We start from the raw sequence: 16326 nt of genomic DNA, 5'->3' as shown, positions 1-16326 counted from the left end.
GACTCCAGATTCCCATTTAGGGATGTTTTGATGATTTACGCTGTCGTCACTTCTCTGAAAGATTAAACAGCGAAGGCTTTTTACCAAATGTTGGTTTATGTTCTGTGAGGATTTTACCTGCAGAGTTTATTTGTTATTTCCACTCTGGTTCTCTGTGTCTGTCCTCAGACTGACCCTCACCCTGTCCTGTCCCATGGACCTGAAGAACTTCCCCATGGACGTCCAGACGTGCATCATGCAGCTGGAGAGCTGTGAGTCCTGCAGGAGCGCCGGGCTGTGAGCGTAGAGACGCCGCCGCTCTGCCACAGACCGGCAGCAGAAACAGGCGGGGGAGGGGGTGGGGGGGGTCACTTTGGTTCCTCTGGCCGTTGGGTGTCCATCAGAGTCAGCCTGGAGGTAGAAACTGTCTCTGTGGCGCCACCTGGAGGTGACGGTCTAAACAGTTTGTGTCCAGGATGTGTGGGTCCTGATTGGAGGTCAGACCCGATGATGCAACGCATCAGTTCGTCATGGTAACCAGGAGTTATCCGCTCGCTGCTGCATGTTCACATGTTCCAAACCTGATCCACGGAGGGTGGAGCGAGCAGCCAGGGTTAAAACACGGAGGATGAACGCGTGCTCATCAACACGTGAAGGAGAAACCAGGCGGCTGCAGCGCCGCAGGGAACATGGCGGCTAACCTCCCTCTCCTCCAAATAATGACGTTCTGCCCCTTTAAGAACCCCGCTGGGCTGAAACACGTCGCCGTGACTCACTCAGCCTTCATCCAATCAGATTGTGTCTGTCCTGCTGGCCGTCTGTAACCCCCCCCCCCCCTCAGACCTGCTCTCAGTCCCACATGAGGCTCAGGTTATTTTTATCACTGAGAGTTTGTTCCGCGTCACGATGACGAATTAATCAGAGAAAAAGCTTCCAGTGATGAAAAGATTCATCGTGTGGAGAAAGTGAAGAGTTTAGAAAAATGTCTGAAGTTCTAAGGAGCAGATCCTCCTTCCTGCATCCTGTCTCTGCTGGATAATGTGAGACGTTCCTCTCTTTCAGTTCTTAGAGGCTGGTTCTGGACAGATCTAGTCCCCAAACTGGACCAGGGGGCAAGAAGCGATGGAGGAACAGTTCAGGAACGTTTCAGCTCAACAGAGAGAAGTGGTTTCAGAAAGAGACGCTTGGTGAGGCGGCCTGACTGTGGAAGATCCCTGGTTCTCCGGTTCTCTGTTTCCCTGGTTCTCTGGTTTCCTGGTTCTCTGGTTCTCCGGTTCCCTGGTTCCCCGGTTCCCCGGGTCTCTGGTTCCCATCCATCCATTTATTATTGGTCTGAAAATGTCTGAAAACTCATTTTTATTCCCAGAAATGTTTTGTTGTTCTGGGAGGGAAGCTGCAGCAGAGCTGCTGACACAACGCGTTATTCTAATTACAATCAGGTTTATTTTTAAAGTATTAACATGGATGCAGTTGGTGGAACCGGCAGAACATGTTCCGAGTCGACAGACGGAGGTTTTATGTGTTTAATAACATCTGAAGTGAAGGACGAGATTTTTTAAAGCAGCTGCAGGCGTCTCTCTGTTGTCTTGAGACGGGTTCCTTAATGCGTGGCCCCGGGCCTCTACGGAACCATCAGCTGGTTCCTGCCTTCACCAGGAGGCCCTGCAGGTTCTAAGAGCTGCAGAGATGTTACAGAAGGCAGGATTCAGTCAGTGGGAATCAAACCGCAGCAGGTCCAGGCTGACAGGCAGTCCTGCAGCTCGCCGCTGGAGGCGCTTTAGTTCCCGCTGATTTATACTCATGACAAAAATAAACTGGTAAAATAAACAAAAGCCCAGCAGAACCTGGATGGTTCCAAAGCAGAAAACGAAGCACCAAGTAGATTTGGACCGGCTGGAGGTTGGAGGTGGAAAGAAAAATGGTTCCAGATGGAAACACCACTGCAGAGGATTTGCTGCTGCGTCACGAGGCCGCATGCTGCGTGACGCCATAACGGACCCGACCAACACCAGGAGACGAGAACAGAGATCCAGAGATACAGAGATCCAGAGACCCAGAGATCCAGAGATAGAGAGATACAGAGACCCAGAGACCCAGAGATACAGAGATACATAGATACAGAGATCCAGAGACCCAGAGACCCAGAGATCCAGAGACCCAGAGACCCAGAGATCCAGAGACCCAGAGATCCAGAGACCCAGAGACCCAGAGACCCAGAGATCCAGAGACCCAGAGATCCAGAGACCCAGAGATCCAGAGACCCAGAGATACAGAGATCCAGAGATCCAGAGACCCAGAGATACAGAGATCCAGAGACCCAGAGATCCAGAGATCCAGAGATCCAGAGATCCAGAGACCCAGAGACCCAGAGATCCAGAGACCCAGAGACCCAGAGATCCAGAGACCCAGAGACCCAGAGATACAGAGATCCAGAGATCCAGAGACCCAGAGATCCAGAGATCCAGAGACCCAGAGACCCAGAGATCCAGAGACCCAGAGATCCAGAGATCCAGAGACCCAGAGACCCAGAGATCCAGAGACCCAGAGATCCAGAGATCCAGAGATCCAGAGACCCAGAGATCCAGAGACCCAGAGACCCAGAGACCCAGAGATCCAGAGACCCAGAGATCCAGAGACCCAGAGATCCAGAGACACAGAGACACAGAGACCCAGAGATCCAGAGATCCAGAGACCCAGAGACCCAGAGATCCAGAGATCCAGAGACCCAGAGATCCAGAGATCCAGAGACCCAGAGATCCAGAGACACAGAGACCCAGAGATCCAGAGACCCAGAGATCCAGAGATCCAGAGATCCAGAGACCCAGGGATCCAGAGATCCAGAGATCCAGGCGGACTGCTGCAGGACGGTTAATCCTGCATACAGATGGTCACATCCAGGCAGGCGTGGCTAACCCTGCAGGGCGTAGATGCACTCAGCCTCTAAATCAGCCGTATGAGCAGAAACTCATGTGGAACCTTCAGGTTCATAAACACCACAGAAGCCCAAACATAAAGGACAATTAAAGCCGTTAAAGGTTCTGTAGAGGAACCTGCTGGCAGAATAAATCAGCGGAGGCTCTTCACTGGAGCGGTTCTTCCCCCTCTCCAGGGTCCGGTGTCGGGCTTTTTGGGGCGATCTGGGGGTGTGGTGGCCTGGTGGGTAGAGCATTGTGCTTGTGTCCCGGGGGTTCTGGGTCCAACTGGGTTCTGGGTCCCTGACCGAGACCCTTAAACCCAGATTGCTCCCCGGGGGCCGTGGCAGTCCTCTGCTCCCCAATGATGGTTAAATACGGAGAAGACATTATATTGGAATGTCTGTTGCAATGATAATAAAGGTGATTATTATTAATCTGGAGGCAGCTGCTGTTCCCAGGTTGACCACTAGATGTCAGCAGATTTAAAACGCTGCACCTTTAAGTTCTGCCTGAAGTTCTGAGCAGCAGGTTGGGTCATGATGCTGAGAGCGTTTTCCTTTTTTGTTCCTGACATAAGTAGAATCTGGGTCAGGTTTTAAAGAGAAACTCAACCAGATTCTTTAGATTTGTACGGTTTTTAGCAGCGGGGGGTTTTATTTGGTGTTGTTTAGTGCGTCTAAACTGTGAAAAATGAAAAACTGCTGTGATAAAATGTGAAAATATGTGCAGACTGAACCATTTGAGCCATGAAAAGACTCTTTAATTGACTCGGTTATTCTGGTCCTGGTTAGAACCACGACCCAGCAGCCTGGACCATGGAGAAACATGCTGGAACCAGAACATCTATGTGAAGTTGTTTTAAGTCCAGTTTGATCGTCTGTTTGTCAGAAGTAGAGAAATAAAACAGTATTTTCCCTCTCAGACGTCTAAGAACTGCTTGTTGGTCCGCTGCTGCCATCAAGTGGTTCTGATACCCGGTCCGGACTCTTTAACGTCGCTGAGGACAAACTCTGAGGCTTAGGTTCAGACTTTGACTAGGCCACTCCAAGCGGTCCAGAGGTGAACTATCTGGTGTTTCTCAGTCAATATTTGAAGAATAAACGTTTTATTTCCTCAGGATATCTTTGATATCAACAGTCGTGTGTTTAAAACGCAAAAAGAGAAGAAATGTAAGGGGGTGAATACTTTTCTGGCGTCTCTATGTTCCTGAGTTAAAGTCTGACTATAAAACTGTTTCCTGTCTGACTGACCAGCCCTCCGGTTCTGGTTCTGACCCGGTTCTTCTGCCTTTTCCAGTCGGCTACACCATGAACGACCTGATCTTTGAGTGGCAGGAGAACGGGCCGGTCCAGGTGGCCGAGGGCCTCACGCTGCCGCAGTTCATCCTGAAGGACGAGTCGGACCTGAGATACTGCACCAAGCACTACAACACCGGTAAACACGCTCAGAACCAAGCTCAGAGCAGGAGGAACCTCCTGGACGACTTAACTGGACCTGACCGGGCCGCCCTGGAGGAGGTGGCCCTTCATGCTCGGTCACATGGAAATGGTTCTGCTGCCGCTGGGCAGAAGTCCAGCAGGTCCATCAGGTCCAGCAGGTCCAGCAGGTCCAGCAGCAGGAGGTTCTGGATCAGTCGTTGTCCTGATCATTACAAATTCAGTTAAATTCAATTCAGTTTAATTTCTCTAGCTCTAATTAACATCACATCATCATCAAGGTTCTTTCCAAAGTCAGCTTCCATCAGATCCTCCAGGTTGGTGAGAAAGTTTCCTCTCTAAGGAAACCCAGCAGGTTGCATCAAGTCTCTCCAAGCAGCATTCACTCCTCCTGAAAGAGCGTAGAGCCACAGTGGACAGTCGTCTGCATTGTTGATGGCTTTGCAGCAATCCCTCATACTGAGCATGCATGAAGCGACAGTGGAGAGGAAAACTCCCCTTTAACAGGGAGGAGAACCTCCAGCAGAACCAGAACCAGGCTCAGTGTGAACGCTCATCTGCCTCCACCCACTGGGGCTTAGAGAAGACAGAGCAGAGACACAGAAAGCTCAGAAGCTCACATTGACCCAGGAGTACTTTCTATGTTAGAGAAGACAGAGCAGAGACACAGAAAGCTCAGAAGCTCACATTGACCCAGGAGTACTTTCTATGGTAGATGGTAAAAGTCAGGAAGTTTTTAGCAGCATCTCAGAAACTCCCAGATCGGACCAGGCAGCCTGAAAACAGAAACATCTGGACCTCTTCAGAACCATCTGCAGCAGAACCGGCAGCTACCTGTTGGGTCGGGAACATTTCATGCTGCCTTGCTCAGCGGCTCAGCACCGTTTGGGTCTGTAAACTCTGATTGGACGCAGCAGAAACGTTGATATTTAAATTCATCAAACTGGTAAAAAAAAAAGTTTCATTTGGTCCCAAAGAGCAGCAGACATGAAGTTTGGTTCCGACCCAGATTTATCTTGTTCCCCTCTTTGCCTCCAGAACCTGTTAGCGTGGCGTTTAACCCCCCGCTGTGTTGCAGGGAAGTTCACCTGCATCGAGGTGCGGTTCCACCTGGAGCGGCAGATGGGCTACTACCTGATCCAGATGTACATCCCCTCCCTGCTCATCGTCATCCTGTCCTGGGTCTCCTTCTGGATCAACATGGACGCGGCGCCGGCCCGCGTGGCGCTGGGCATCACCACCGTGCTCACCATGACCACGCAGAGCTCCGGGTCCAGGACCTCGCTGCCCAAGGTCTGTCAGGTTCTGGGTCGGTTCTCAGGTTCTGTTTGCAGGAACGGCTCAGGGCGGGTACAGTAGAACGGTTCTGGAACAAGCGTTCTGGACCCGACGCCTCTACGTCTAACCACAGATATTTCTGTTGAACACGGTCTGGACCCGAGGTTCTGCTGCGGTTCTGGAGTTTTTCTCTGGCCTGATCCTTCACTGATTCCTCAGACCGGCCCGGCCCAAAGCATAAGCAAACCTAGGTGCCAGCTGCTGCTCGGGTCCATCTGGACCGTACCGAGCCTGCTTCACACGCTCCGGGCCTGAAGTTCTGATCAGGGCCAAACAACCTGGGTCCGGTTCTGGTGAGCCGGCCAGAATGATGCCAGCAGCGGGTTCTCCGCTCTGTGGGATCTTTGACCCGGTGTTGGTGGGGGTGTATGTATATATCTGAGCCGGTATTTATAAATCCAAACTTGACCCGGTTCTGGTTTTGAAAACTTATTTCAGTTCTGTAAAATGATTTTACCCTGTAGATCATTAACGTCCTTTATTAACAGAACATGAACGGAGGGAAGGTTCTGACCCGGACAGCCGGACCAGCAGCCGTTACGTTGCTGCGGCTTTTTTTGTCTCCGGGTCGAACAGAACCGCCGCAGAACCTGAAACCTTCTTCTTTCACTTTGAGGCCGTCTCTGAGTGGCCACAGGGGGGCGACGTGGAGTCATTTATCCTGGTTCTGGTCCAGAGTCTCTGAACCTGAGCTGGAGATGTTCCTGTATGTGGAGCGGGCCGGGCCGGGCCGGGCCTTCAGAACCTGCAGGTTTGTAGGGCTGAAGGTAAAAGATGGGAAGGCCTCCATTATGGATGCCGTGCACGGTTGGTTCCACTCGTCAGGATGCGCTGGAGCGGGAAACGGCCCGTCGGCCCGGTTCTGGTATCGTGTATGCATGAGGAGAGACGGTTGCGTAACTGCCGAGGACGAGTCCTCAGAGCGAACACGCATGTTTAGGAGGTTTCTCATGTTTCTGCAGCTGAACAGCACTTTGCACTCTGTGGTGCGTCCAGCCGGCAGGTCGGTCGCAGCTGATTGGTTCAGGCAGCAGATCGGTCGCAGCTGATTGGTTCTGAGCAGACCTGAGGTCCTTCATCCTGCAGAGAGGAAGATGATTCAGCAGGATGGACGTCCAGCAGGTTCTGCCCAATGTCAGAGCGGGAAGCTCAGAGAAATGAAACCCAGGAGACCAGAGATGAAGGACCATGATGGACAGAACCATGGTGGAGGAAACCAGAGCCAGCAAAGCACGGTGGTGGAGGAATGATGATCTGGACCATGTGGTTCTACCATTAGATCTTAAGTGGACCATCATCTCCTCTGCAAAGAGTCAGTGTGAGGCCATCTGTGTGAAGCTTGGACCAAACCGGGTCATGAACAGAACAATGATGCCAAACACAGCAGCAGGTTCTGCAATGGCCTAGTCAAAGTCCAGACCTTAGCAAGCTTCAAATGTTGCTGGAGGAGGTTCTACAGGTTTTAGATGGTGGGGTTTCAGTTCTTCACGTTCAGTAACTGTGACGCTGTGTTTCTGGACTAAGACCATCAGAACCTTGGTTCTGGTGCAGGGAGGTTCTGCTGCTGCTCTCTCATGTGTCTGTGTGCCTCCAGGTCTCCTACGTGAAGGCCATCGACATCTGGATGGCCGTGTGTCTCCTCTTCGTCTTCTCGGCCCTGCTGGAGTACGCCGCCGTCAACTTCGTGTCGCGGCAGCACAAAGAGCTTCTGCGCTTCAGACGGCAGCACCGCCCCAAGACCAAGGTGGGCAAATCAAGCGCTCCCAGGCACACAGCGCCCCCGTGTGGACGCCTGCTGCTACTGCAGCGCTGTGGTGGGACGGCATGTTGGTGGGCATGAAGTGTTTAAGCGTCCTCAGCTGTTTCCCTGACAGGAGGTTCTCCAAACAAAGGAAGAACGTGTTTGGTTCTTTGTTTGGAGAGGATCAGGCCGGCTTTCAGAGGCAGAGCCGCTCTCTGCCGGGTTTCACTGGACGAATGGGAACCAGATGCTGGACTCGGTCTGGGTCGCCGGCCCACTTTAGGGTTTTTAGGAACGTTTGATGAAAGTGTGAAACTATCCAATAAAGACTTTCTTATCTTAAACTCCTGGAGACCTGAAAGCAGAACCTGAGAGGAAGCAGAGCAGAAGTTAACATTTCAGCTTTTCTCTAACAGGAAGCTGATCCTCAGCTGTAACCTGCTGAGGATCAGCTTCCTGACCACCAGGAAATGTAAATAAATCTTTTAAATGAAATATTTCCCTTTAGCAGAACGTTTTATGTTTATATTTCAGACTAAATCCCAAAATCATCTGGAACAAAAGCTTCTTATCCTCACAGATGAGTTTAAAGGTTTTAGAGAGAGATGATTGTGATCCTGACTCCTAAATCAGTTTTAGACGCTTCTGGACCCAGAACCAGAACCACCAACAGCTGACGGAACCTCAGGGTTCTGGAGAACCTTTGTCCAGCCTTTACTGAGCGGAGAAGAAGCCAGATGTTCTCCTCAGAGGAGGACTCTGGACCTTCATGGACCAGATGGACCGGTACTGTTCTCTCTGATGGCAGCGTTAGTGCAGAAAAGTTTTAGAGCAACATCTGGTGCCTTCAGAACCGCATCTTCTCCAGGATGTCCAGAATCTTTCTGGTGCTGAACTGGGCCTGACCGGACCTGCAGTCCTGACCCAAATGTTGGAGAACTAAGGAGCCAGAAATGGGACAAAGACCCGTTCTGTGAGACACGGTGTCCAATTATTTCACCTTTATGTGTTCAGGTACGCCTCTTTGAGACACCGGGTCTGACTGACCAGTAGAAACAGAACCGTCCAGCGCCTGGTACCGCCAGAGATCCGGTTTCTGCTGCGTCGCTCAGCTTCACGCTGATGTTCTGATGAACTAAACCACAGAGAGACGCCTCAGACGTCTGGTTAACCTCAGCACTCTGGGCCTAGAACCTGCTTCCTGTGACGTGGTGAAACAGAACCAGTCACACACTGCTGCCCCCTAGTGGCCAGACAGGAAAGCTGCAGTTTGCTTTGGGGGGTAGAGGGTTAGTTGTTGGTTTTATTTTTAAACCTTTATGGTTTAAATTTCTGCCAACCTTTTAAAATTCCCAGAAGCCAAATATTTACATACAGCCAATAAAACCGCAGCAGAATAAGATTTGTAGCTGTTCTGGGGTCAGTTAGGAGAAACTAAACGATTTAATTTCCCTGAAGTATGAGAGAGAAAATTAACTAATTATTCTTCAAATTCAGAAGTTTAAATCCTCATTTTCTGGAACCACCGGTTTGACGTGGGTCGAACATTCTGGGTTTCTCACCACAGTTTGCAGGAATCGTGTCCCGTTCCTCCCTGACTGGACTGTGGGAGGAAGCCGGAGTACCCAGAGAGAACTCCAGTAAGCACAGGGAGAACATGCAGCTCCCTGCAGAAAGACCCCAGGCTGGGATTCAAACCAGCAACCTTCTTGCTGCAAGGCATGGAGGTCTTGCATTCCCTGCAGAACTTGTGTGGGTCTATTTCCCACCTGCAGATTTGTGTTTTAGGGCTGATTTCTACATCTGACACCAGAAGAGGCTCCTGTCATGAAGCCCATGGAGTCCTAAATGTGCCAACAGCGCCCCCTGCTGTGTGGTCTGTGCCTGCAGTCACTTTTATGATCAATATTTTTAATAAACTCCTGAAAAAGTACAAAACTTGCTGTAACTGAAGCTTGTCTTTAATATTAATGGCTTTATATTATTTCTGCCACATGAGGTTCATAATTAGTTTAAGGCTGACTGCAGGTATGAGTCGGGCTAAAAACCTTTTATATCGTTAATATTATAAAGTTTTAAAAAGTGTGGCGATGTTGAACCTTTCTAGTTGTTAGAAAACGTAGTTATATGTTAGAAATGGACCCACATAATGTATATGTTAAACATGTTGAAAGGGATTCTGGGTAATCTTCAGAAACGACAGCTTCAGCGCTTTAAAACAGAAAACAATAAAAGTTACATTCTGACCCATTTTGTTGGGGGGGGGGGGGGGGGGGCAGCAGAAAACCACCCCTGGTTTAAAGTAACGGTGTTTCTGAGCTAAATGTGTCGCCCAGGTGGTTCTCTCAGGTCTCAGCGATGTTTGCAGAGAAACCTGATAGATTAACGAGATCTTCCTCAGCCTCCATTAAACAAGAATAATACTCTTAAATTAAATTATTATTAGAAATGTTTGTCTCTTTAACTCCTGCTCAGTTTCAGCAGCAGGTTCAGATTTAACCTCCTCCTCCTCCTCCTCTTCATCTCTCCTGCAGGAAGGGGAGGTCCCTGAGAGCCGGCCGACCTCCACCGCTGCTGTGACGTCCACTCCCAGCAGCACCAAGGACTCCAAAGTCAGCACCAACAACGCCGTGGCGGTGCTGAGCACGCCGGGCGGAGCCGCCAACGCTTCCCAGAATCCACCTGGAGGAGGAGGAGGAGGAGGAGGAGGAGGAGGAGGAGGAGGTAAAAGCTTGGAGGAGATGAGGAAGCTGTTCATCGACCGAGCCAAAAAGATCGATACTGTGTCGAGAGCCGGCTTCCCTCTGGCCTTCCTCTTCTTCAACATCTTCTACTGGGTCCTTTACAAGATCCTCAGACATGAAGATTTCAATAAGCAGTGAAGGAGGTTCCTCTGAAGCTCCTCTAAAGCTCCTCTGAAGCTCCTCAGCTTTAAGCTCCTCTGAAGCTCCTCTGAGGCTCCTCTGAGGTTCCTCTGAAGCTCCTCTAAGGCTCCTCTGAAGCTTCTTTGAAGCTCCTCTGAAGCTCCTCTGAAGCTCCTCAGCTTTAAGCTCCTCTGAAGCTCCTTTGAAGCTCCTCTAAGGCTCCTCTGAAGCTCCTTTGAAGCTCCTCTGAAGCTCCTCTAAAGCTCCTCTGAAGCTCCTCAGAGGCTCTTCTGAGGCTCTTCGGAAGCTCCTCTGAAGCTCCTCAGCTTTAAGCTCTTCTGTTTTTACGGACGCTGTCTGGGTTTCGGCGGTGAACTGTGGAGAAATCTGCCACCATAATCAGAAGCGATGTGTTTTTTTTCACCCTGACTCTAAAACCCAGAACTCAGGAAGTGATGCTGAAGAGCAGCAGGAAGCAGGAAGCTGTGCACCACCTTCTCCCCAGACCACCAAAGATGCTGCAGAAACAGGATCTCAGCTCCAGCAGCAGCTGACCCAGTGGAGCAGAACCGTCTCTCAGGTCCTGGACCGGCGCCTTCATGGACCTTCATCTGCTCCTCACGGGCCTTTGGTCCTGATTCTTTCTTCCTCACTGCTTTTGTTCTGCAGCTCCATCATCATCATCATCATCAACGTTCCTGCTTCGTGTGGTTTTTTAAACCCTTCTTGTGATTTCTGCTGTCAGCGTTCGTTAAGATTTAACCCAGGAAGTAAAACGTTCTCCTGGATCAACACGTTTACGGTTCCTGTGAAATGGGATGTTCCTTCATTCAGCTCCTAGAAGCTTTAATTTGATCACAAATTGTTTGATAATCTGTCATTTAGATGTTCTTATTATATTATATTATATTATATTATATTATATTATATTATATTATATTATATAGAAAGGTATCATATAAGTTGGTTTAAACAATGCAAGTATTGTATGTGTTTATTTACTTATTATAATTATTATTATTACTGTGAATCATTTTTTAATTATTTTTCATAATATTTATTTTGACTTGAAAAAGAGGGAGATATGCAATTAAAACTTAATTTAGAGATTCTGACTTTGTAAAATAAAGTAAAATGTTGATATTGTTAAAAGTAATATTTCTTAATTTGTGATCCCCCCACACAAAAAAAAACTTGTTCTAATTTAAAATTGGACTAATTTTATTTTGTTATTTATAGTGATGACGTTTTGCTGCATTCAAAGCTGAATTTCTTTTCAGGTTCATTTGAACTCGTCTTTCCCACTTGGAGATCTAAACCGTAGTTTTAATTTACGTCTGAGCGGCTAATCGTCGCCTCAGCAGCAGCAGAAGAAGAAGAAGAAGAAGTGAATTTTATTTCCTGACCCGTTTCTTTCTGTGGGAGGAGGCATTTCACTGTGACACAGGAAACAGAGGAACCTTTAAGGAACATCAGCCTCTGGCTCCATCTGAATCCCCCTAATAAAAAAAAAACATGGAGGATGGAGTCAGAAACACGGAGGATGGAGTCAGATCTTCTGAACATGAGCTACAGAGACGCTCTCGGCTCTACGGAGGTTTTAGTGGATTTCCGTGAAGGAGGCAGGAAAAGGAGCCTGGATGCTTCCTATCATAGCTCCTTTAGGAACCTTGTGACGTCCATTACCGTCGCTAAGGAGCTATAAGGAATCCCACAATCCTTTGCATGACATGACGTATCAGCCTCGTGTTCAGAAGGCTGCAGACTCGGATCTGACCAGAACCGTCCATGTTTCCGTCACGTAATGACATCAGAGCTAAAGGCGGTCTGGTATCGGCGCCGCGGTCCAAAGCTCCTTTCCTCCCCGATAAAGTTCTGCTGACTCCATGAAACATCAACGGTCAGGAGCTAGGAGCTGTTATTAGAACTCAGCTGCCAGCGTGGTTCTGTTCTTCTGTTGTCTGAGCCTCAGCATCACAGTTCTGGACCGTCCAGAACTCGGACCGGTTCTCCTGCTTGTCTTCAAACTGAGGAGAATCCGACGCTGAAGTTCCTCCAGCCTGAGGCGGCAGATGTTCTGATGCACATGAGCTCTCGCCTGGACCTGCTGGGGGGACCACCGGTCCTGGTTGCAGAACTCCCAGCTGCAGCAGAACCAGTGCAGCAAACAGAACCAGGCTGTTCTTAGCAAGTCATGTTGAGATGTTTGTCTCACCTACATGGTGGTTCTGATCTGGACAGAACCTGAGCTCACGTAAAGGAGCTTCATCACAGATGGCTTCATCTTCTCCACCCTCCTCGGACAAACATCTGGGGAAAACCCGACTCCTTGTTTAATTTCAGGACGGTTGGACCCATCCACAGACCGCTGGTTCTGATCCGTCCATCAGGAGTCCTGTGATGAAGTGGTCCACAGGCAGCGGTCCGTTTTCCCCGTTTCCTCCGTTAGAACCACAGAACTCAGGGTCGTTTATGGTTTTATGTCACAGATCAACACAAAGTCGCCCAGAACCGATCCGCCTGGATATGAACTAAATCTGAAAAGTGTGGCATGCTTTTGTATTTCGTCCCATTTAATGTGACACGCCCAAATAAATCCAGAGTAGAAGTCACCTAATCAATAACCAGAGTCCAGCTGTTCTGTTTCTGCTCTCAGAATCCCAGCAGACGGATCAGGAAGGAGGTTCTGGTCCAGTTTACAGCAGGGTCAGGTTCTACAACATCTCCCAGAGTTCTGATCAATCCATCATCTGGACCTGGGGAGAGGATGGACCTCCTGCAGACCTAGCAGGACATGGACGTCCACCTGGACTGTGTGGTAGTGCAAATCCTCCTGAACCCGCCGTCCACAACGTGAAGCACGGTGGAGGCAGCATCATGCCGGGGGAGATGGAGCTGAATCAGAACCATCCTGCAGGAGAACCTGAGACTGAGGTGGAGGTTCTCCTTCCAGCAGGAGAACCAGCCCTGAACCTGCAGCCTGAGGTATTATGGGATGGTTCAGATCAGAGCTGAATCATGTTAGAATGGCCTAGTCAAAGTCAGGACCTAAATCAAACTGAGAATCAAGGGAAAACCTAAAAACTGATGTTCCCAGATGTTCTCCACCCAACCTGGCTGAGCTGGAGATGTTTTACCAAGAACAAACTTCAGTCTGCAGATGTTCAGAGCTGGAGGAGAGCCGAAGCTAGAGGAGGTTCTACAGAGTTCTGACTCAGGGATTGAACACAAACACAAGTGTTTTCATGTTTTAATATCAGCTGGTAGTTTTTCTGCTCACAGCTAAGCCTGATTCTTCCCGAGGTTCAGCGAACGCATCCTGATGACAAGCTGGAGATGTGGAGATACAACGAAGCACCAGGAACCTGAAAGGAACCTGAAAGGAACCTGAAAGGAACCTGAACCACGCTGACCAGCAGAGCTGCTCCCGTAGTTTTGGCTTTTTACTTTCTGCCTAGCTGCAACTCAAGCATACCTGTCCTACCTGCTCACCTGTCCTACCTGGTTACCTGTCCTACCTGCTCACCTGTCCTACCTGGTTACCTGTCCTACCTAGTTACCTGCTCTACCTGCTCACCTGTCCTACCTGCTCACCTGTCCTACCTGCTCACCTGTCCTACCTGCTCTCCTGTCCTACCTGCTCACCTGTCCTACCTGGTTACCTGTCCTACCCGCTCACCTGTCCTACCTGCTCACCTGTCCTACCTGCTCACCTGTCCTACCTGCTCACCTGTCCTACCTGTCCTACCTGCTCTCCACGCTGGATGCTGGCCTTCCCTGAAGGCATCGAAGCTTCTCTGCTTCCTTTCTGCCAGATCGTGTTTGTTAGGAAACTCTCTGACAGTTTGAGTCTTTCTGTTTCTGCAGCAGCTTTTTTCTTCAGGTAATGAAGCACCTGGTGCTTCGCGGCCCGTCTCCTCCTCCTCCCCGTTAGAGCAGCATTCAGGTCTTCTGACATGGGGTTGTGACCCGACTTTGTCTTCTAATGTTTCCGACCGTGGAGAAGCTGGAAGTAAGCCGTCTATCTGTGCTCTGGCAGCTGTTTTCAGAGCAGAGGGGAAGCTGGGAGTGTTTATTTGGTGTAACGGTTGGTTTAACTTGGCTGTGATGTTGTGGATTTCTGTGGCGATGTGCGAAAAGACTCGGTTCTGTTTTAAAGGAAATGTCTTGGCCCAAACGGACTTCCTATCAGCTGAAGCTGCTTTTTCTGTCTGACATTGTTTCAAAAACACTGTGAATTTTTAAGTGATTCTCATTAAAATTGTGTTTAATTTGTCTCTGATCCTTGCCTCAAACTGTTCTTATGGTATCAGCTGATCGGGCTCAGACAGCTGAACTGCTGGGTCAGAATCTGTAAAAACATGTGATGACTGTGAGATCCTGCGGGTAGAAAACACAGACGCTGTCCGTCAGTTTCCTTTAGCACAGTTGGCTCTGACCCAGGACCAGAGCACCAAGTTCTGCAGCAGCTTCAGGAAGTTCTGCTCACCAGAGAACAGCAAGGTTTTATCCCAGTCTTGGTTTCATAAGATGCAAAGTTCTGGGACCATCTCTGCAGGGGCTGAAAAACAAGCCCGTCTGAAACAGCTCTACGGGTCCAGCATGGCGATAACACTCATAAACCCGAACCGTCCAGAAGGAACAGTCATCCAGAACACGGTCTGCAGCCGCTCCAAAGAGCCTCTTTTGCCTCGGTCCATTTGAGGGTCGCATCACGCTAGCCAATGTTAGCATTGCATCACGCTAGCCAATGTTAGCATTGCATCACGATAGCCAATGTTAGCATTGCATCACATATGTTAGCATTGCATCACGCTAGCCAATGTTAGCATTGCATCACATTATATGTTAGCATTGCATCACGCTAGCCAATGTTAGCATTGCATCATGCTATTTGTTAGCATTGCATCACAATATATGTTAGCATTGCATCACGCTAGCCAATGTTAGCATTGCATCATGCTATTTGTTAGCATTGCATCACAATATATGTTAGCATTGCATCACGCTAGCCAATGTTAGCATTGCATCACAATATATGTTAGCATTGCATCACGCTAGCCAATGTTAGCATTGCATCACGCTAGCCAATGTTAGCATGGCATCACATTATATGTTAGCATTGCATCACGCTAGCCAATGTTAGCATTGCATCATGCTATATGTTAGCATTGCATCACGCTAGCCAATGTTAGCATGGCATCACAATATATGTTAGCATTGCATCACGCTAGCCAATGTTAGCATTGCATCACGCTAGCCAATGTTAACATTGCATCACATTATATGTTAGCATTGCATCACGCTAGCCAATGTTAGCATTGCATCATGCTATATGTTAGCATTGCATCATGCTAATCAATGTTGGCGTTGCATCATGCTAGCAAGGTCAGCAACCATCCGGCAACGTTTAAAACATAACATTAGGAAATTTGCTGTCATTTTTAAAGAATTTAATTTTATTTTTATTATACGTTTTAAAGTAGAGGAAAAACAGGAGGGAAACATTTCTTTCTTTGAGATGTTGATAATAGTAGAGGATGACAAAAAGCTGATTGAACAAATGTTACGGTTACTTTTAGTTGAAATTCAAAGCAATTATTACATAAAAACAGAAAACCTGCTGAAACCGGTATTAGTTATCATATCTAGATTGTAAAACGTTAGTTCTTTATCATTTTTAGTCACTTATTATTAGCCATTTTGGAAGGTCCAAAGGATTGCAGACCCCTGGTCTGGGATCATTATTTTAATGTCCAACAACAAAAAGGTGAGGAAAAACCTGGACCGGTTCTGTTGTGTTTGAAGTTTTAGTTTTTTGTCTATTTTCCCAGGACATAATCCTGGTCCAATAAGCGCAGGAGATCCTCCCCCCTGGTTCCTCACCTACAGGAGCTCTCTGTGTTATAATAGAACCCTCTGCCTGTGATCTAGAACATTCCCAGGCCCCTTTCCTTCCTGGACCTGTTTCAGAGACGAACCTGATCAGTTCAGTTTATATCGCTCCGACACATGATCCACATCATCTCCGCGTTCTTTAGAAAGTCGATTCA

At 48.6% G+C, this 16326-nt stretch overlaps 1 protein-coding gene across 1 annotated transcript in view; it reads left to right on the top strand.

Annotated features, from left to right (window-relative positions):
* Positions 1–10332, top strand: part of glra3 (glycine receptor, alpha 3) — a 45474-nt gene extending 35142 nt beyond the window's left edge. The window contains exons 5-9 of the mRNA XM_036137648.1: positions 169–251; positions 4191–4328; positions 5409–5623; positions 7263–7412; positions 9944–10332. Of these exons, the coding sequence (XP_035993541.1) occupies positions 169–251; positions 4191–4328; positions 5409–5623; positions 7263–7412; positions 9944–10291 (934 nt within the window). The 3' untranslated portion in view covers positions 10292–10332. The remainder of the gene's footprint in view (positions 1–168; positions 252–4190; positions 4329–5408; positions 5624–7262; positions 7413–9943) is intronic.
* Positions 10333–16326: the final 5994 nt, after the last annotated feature.

The sequence above is a fragment of the Fundulus heteroclitus genome, chromosome 5 (assembly GCF_011125445.2).
Source record: "Fundulus heteroclitus isolate FHET01 chromosome 5, MU-UCD_Fhet_4.1, whole genome shotgun sequence".
Lineage (NCBI taxonomy): Eukaryota > Metazoa > Chordata > Actinopteri > Cyprinodontiformes > Fundulidae > Fundulus > Fundulus heteroclitus.
The sequence above is the reverse complement of the archived record's forward strand: the minus strand, read 5'-3'. Positions and strand labels throughout refer to the sequence as shown.